General features: G+C 32.1%; 1 protein-coding gene across 1 annotated transcript; it reads right to left on the reverse strand.

Annotated features, from left to right (window-relative positions):
- Positions 1 to 901: 901 nt before the first annotated feature.
- On the reverse strand, positions 902 to 3,251 carry LOC111031766 (protein ALP1-like). Its single transcript, XM_022311852.1, has 3 exons — positions 2,959 to 3,251; positions 1,894 to 2,096; positions 902 to 1,581 (listed from the first exon to the last, which is right to left on the reverse strand). The coding sequence occupies exons 1-3, from the start codon at positions 3,249 to 3,251 to the stop codon at positions 902 to 904; spliced, it is 1,176 nt and encodes a 391-aa protein (XP_022167544.1).
- Positions 3,252 to 5,182: the final 1,931 nt, after the last annotated feature.

Consider the following 5,182-nt stretch of genomic DNA (forward strand, 5'->3'; position numbering starts at 1 on the left):
TGTATGAACATAATGCATGACATGTCGATGATTGTGGTTATTAATTGTATGCACTATAATAATATATTACAATTAAAGTAACTTTTAATACATTTCATTCAAGCAGTCTATACACCTAATGTAGTAAAGTATATTATATATGGACAACTATTGATAGGGATTGTAGTACACACACACACACACACCAGAATCGTGTAGAAAAGCGAATTACGATTTGATTACACACAAATCTTATGAATTTAATCGGTTAAGCAATGTCTAATGCAATATTTGCTATTGCGGAAAAACAGCTTAAGTGTGGTAGATTTGACAATAACCGGTATATCAAATCGTAGGTAGGTAGTGTTAGGGTACATACGCACTATGCGGTTGCCCGCAATGCGGCCAGCCGTCCGGTTGACCGCAAGTGATAAACTATAAGCAAATACTGTACATCCGAAAAATTGTATTCGCACTACGTTGCGGTTACCCGCAAACCGTTCCGGTCGCTTGAATCGTTGCGGCCGCTTCGACGGCTGACCGCACGTTCTGCGTACGCACTGTGCGGTTAGTCTGCGGTAAACCGTCATCGGCGTAGGTACCTCGATTTTTAATTTTTAATTATGGATTTTGATACTGAAAAGTTTATCATAGAAATCCAGAACCGGCAATCTCTTTGGAACACGAAGTGCTCAGATTATTCTGACAGAAATAAAAAACAAAGAGATTGGGAAGAGGTGGTGAATATTTACGGCGGTGAATTATCAGCGGACGAAAAGAAAAAACTCGGTTAGTATTTAATTAATTTATTGTAGAATATAGTACATTTGATAATTGTGTTGTATTAGTTTATTTATATTACAAAGTTATTTAGTTATTTAGTTATTAAGTTATTTATTTATTTAGTTATTTTGATACAAATTTAAATGTAATTGTCTTGCCAGTCCAATCTTCCCTCGGTCATAAAGTATTCTGCGAATAATTCACGGTATCTCAATGCAGTTCTGTCATTTCTTCGAACACTATCTGATGCAATGGTTTCGGCTAATGGGTTATTTAAAGTGTCTTCAAAAGAAAAACCATCTCTATCTCTCACAAAATTATGCAAAAAACAAGCAGATTTGATTATATCATTAACTAAATCAATATTTACATTGATAGGTCTATGAAATATTCGCCATTTATTTGCAAGTATGCCAAATGTGCATTCTATATAACGCCTAGCTCTGCAATGCCTATAATTATAGGTTTTTTTTGTAACATTTAAATTGTTTCTTGCATATGGACGCATCATAGTTGTACTTAAAGCGAACGCTTCATCGCCAACAAAATCGAACGGCAAACAAGTGGTACTATCTGGCGAAATCGGTGATGGATCGGGAATGTTCAGACGTTTCTCCTGAATTTTTTTATAAAAATTAGAATTTTGAAAAATTGCTGAGTCTCCAAATCTCCCATACGCTCCAACGTCTATTAGTACAAATTTATAGTCACTGTCACAAATTGCCATTAAAACTAGAGAGAAAAATCCTTTGTAATTATAGCACATTGATCCACTATTGGCAGGTGCTATAATTCTAATATGTTTGCCGTCACATGCACCTAAAATAATAAATACTATCACTGTAAAATCATGTAAAATTCCCAATAGTTTTCAAAAGCACCGTGAAAAACAAATGAAAAATTAATGAAAAAACGGGAATTTTTACGCAAAACTGATTTAACTCAAAATCGATTTTGGTTTTTTGTGTAAACTCTAAAATAAATGACAGTAGATACATGCAATTTTGAGTGAATATTAATATGAGTATTTTTTTTATGATTATTAATTATTTATTTATATGATTATTTTTTTTTTTATATTTTTTAATTATTGTTAAAAAATACAATAGCAATTGGCACTGTAATACTCACCTATGCAGTGAGGAAAATTTGCTCTCTTAAAAAAACCATTTGCAATTTGATACCACATTTCTTTTGTTAGTTCAGGTAGACATATTTCTTTTAAACAATACCATATTGCAGCACATACTTCTCGGACAATTTCTGCGACAGTACTAATTCCAATCCGAAAAACATAATGTAGTTCTGCAAATGAGCAACCTGTTGCAAAATATCTGAAACAATTATTTTTTTCAGGCGTGAATCTTCAGAAAAAATGGCGAAATATACGTGATTCTTTTGTAAAGGCCCACAAAGCAAAGGAGAATAAAAGTGGTTCTAAAGCAAAAAAAAAATGCCCCTACGTTTTCTACGACAACCATTTATTTTTAAAAGATACGGTGTCGGTGAATTTAACGAGTTCAAATATTACTTCCAATACGGAAATAAATAATGAAGATGAAATTGTAGAAGGTCAACATACAACTGCTCATCCTTCAGATTCCTCGTGGGTACCAAAACGTAATAAAAAAAATAAAAATGATGACATTGGTAGAGAGTTAATAGGAATTTTAAACAAAAATTTAGAAACTAAAAATGTTGGAGACGACGAAGATCGTCTTTTTTTATGTCTTTGGTAAAAGACTTTAAAAAAAATACCAGAACACTTGCGCATGCAAACGAAATTGGACGTTTTAAAGGTCATTCAAGACGCTCAGAGGCAAAATACATGGGACTGGAATATTCAAAATAATCCACATCGTGGACCTTATCCGGCACAAATGAGATACCATCCTTACAACCATACGCCTATTCAAATATCTATACCTGCAACCACCCCACATCACGAAACTACCATAAATCAATCACCTCTCTCAAATGCAGACTCAACGAACACATACGAATCTCATGAAAGTGAAACTTCTTATATTGACCTTTTAAATTCAATTTCATAAGACAATGATATTATGTTAATTATAATGATAATATAAAAGTAAAATATGTTAAAATAATAATAATGATGAGTAATTTTTTGTAATCATGAAATTTGAAAAATTATAACATAAAATTTAAAAATAATTTGGTTTTTTTATTTACCGTAGTACAATGGTTAACTTTTCTTCAGGCTTAATACTTTTTCGGAATCGTGTGTCTTCCTTCGTTATTGATGTTCTTAAAATCCTCAATAATTTTTCAAATGATTTTAAACTCATTCTCATGTAACCAAAAAACTTGTCTTCATATTTTTTGAGGTTTTCAAAAAATATATCAAAATGCCTGGTTTCATCTTTGGTTTGTAGGAAAGGATGTATCCAGTATTTTTTTTTCTTTTTCTTTTTTATGTAGCGATCGTAGATGTAATAAACAGCAATCACTTCTTCAACGTCCATAGTTGAAATGGAGTTGTTAAAGTTGTTAAAGTTGTTTTTAGCATACGGCTACCCGCTGAACCAACCGTAAACTGCGATCAACCGGACGGCTGGACGCATTACGGCTACCCGCTGAACCAACCGTAAACTGCGGTCAACCGGACGGCTGGCCGCATTGCGGGCAACCGCATAGTGCGTATGTACCCTTAGGCGTTAGGTCACAGTCCCCGGGGTGCAGGTTTCGATACGGCGGCAGCGTCGAATTGCGGCGGCCCATTGAATAGTACGGCCGCCCGTATTTTTTGCATTTTTTTCCGATGCTTTTCAAATTTCCTGTGTTTGTTATCACACTCCCGTTATCAGTTTTCGTATACGTTTTTAAAATCCGTCAATGATTAATAAATTAGTCATAAATTTTTTATTATTGATATTTTAGCTATTGAGTTATACTGATTGTACAGCTGTAACTGAACCCGACGTTTAAACGATTCTAAATTCAGTGTATGTTTTCAGTTCCATTTAATCCGATACACTGACTTGGACTGAATTCACTCAAACATACTTTATAATATTAAATGTAAAATATATTTAGACTGACTGATGTATAGTTATAAATCCAGGATAGATACTGGATATTTTATAAACGTACATTCGATGAGCAACGTTCAACTGTTCTTCTGTTGTATATATATATATCTGAAAAGGCAGTGTTCTTGCCTTCATTGCCTTTCATATTACATAGGTATACTATGCATGTGCATATATACATATTTCTTTTTTTTACATTATATTACTTTGAGTTTTTGGTTTTGTACTCGGTAGTCACAAGGTAAACCTATAGAATAGCTATTCGGTCTCACTATAGGTTGCTCATGCTGGTAGTTAGATATTCAATTGTAGAATATAAGTGAAACGTTTGTCGAATCAGACTGTGTTTACAGCCACTGATACTATACTACCAATGTAATCCCCCAAACACATGATGCCTAATGTATTTAGGGGCAAATAATTTGAGTAGGTCAGTCAATGTTGTTAACTCATATATAATAGCATATTGATGTACTGATGGTACAACAGTAAAATCTCAATATTCAAAACACAATTCTCAATTATGTGTCTGTAATAAAAGTAATAAAAACTGATGTCTGAAATCATGTAAATGTATTTAATTATTAAATTAAATTGATGTACAAAGCTATTTTTTTCCACAAAATTGTTAATTTACATTTTCATTCAATTATACTAACGTTGACACCTCTATATTGCTTGACCTACCTACACACAATGCTGTCGTTTGATATTATTTTTGAATTTTCATTTAATGTTTACCCTATTATGTGGTTCATTGATACAAAAGGCAATATATCATAAAATTGTGAACAAATTATAATAAATAAAACACAATTCATAGCTATTCTTTTTAGACAAACTGCATGTCTATATTGATTTATACTGAAGGTTCAGCTGTAACTAAACTCAACATTTCAGAAATTCTTATTTCTGTGTCTGTATTAATAACACATACTAATGTCGTGTAAATTTCTATAATTTTGATAACTAACTTATATAATAATAACCATAATAAAAACAATACCTCTTAATATGTATAATAAACTCATGTAGGTACCTACTATATACTATATTCTATAATTGTCTTTATGTATATGTGTGTATATTGATGCATACCAGTAGTAATAATCTTTTATTTCTTAACAAAATATAGGCATCTGAATAGATAGTGTAATAACCTTTCATATTACATAGGAATACAATATATATTACGCATATTATGTACATGTTTCTTTTTTTTAATTCAATAAATTACACTACATTACTTTGAGTTTTTGGTTTTGCACTCGGGAGTCACAAGATTATCCTATAGAATAGCTACTCGGTCACACAATTGTTGAATAGGAGTGAAGTTCAAACGTTTATCGATGTCAATCGAATCA

This window comes from Myzus persicae, unplaced genomic scaffold (assembly GCF_001856785.1).
Source record: "Myzus persicae strain clone G006 unplaced genomic scaffold, MPER_G0061.0, whole genome shotgun sequence".
Lineage (NCBI taxonomy): Eukaryota > Metazoa > Arthropoda > Insecta > Hemiptera > Aphididae > Myzus > Myzus persicae.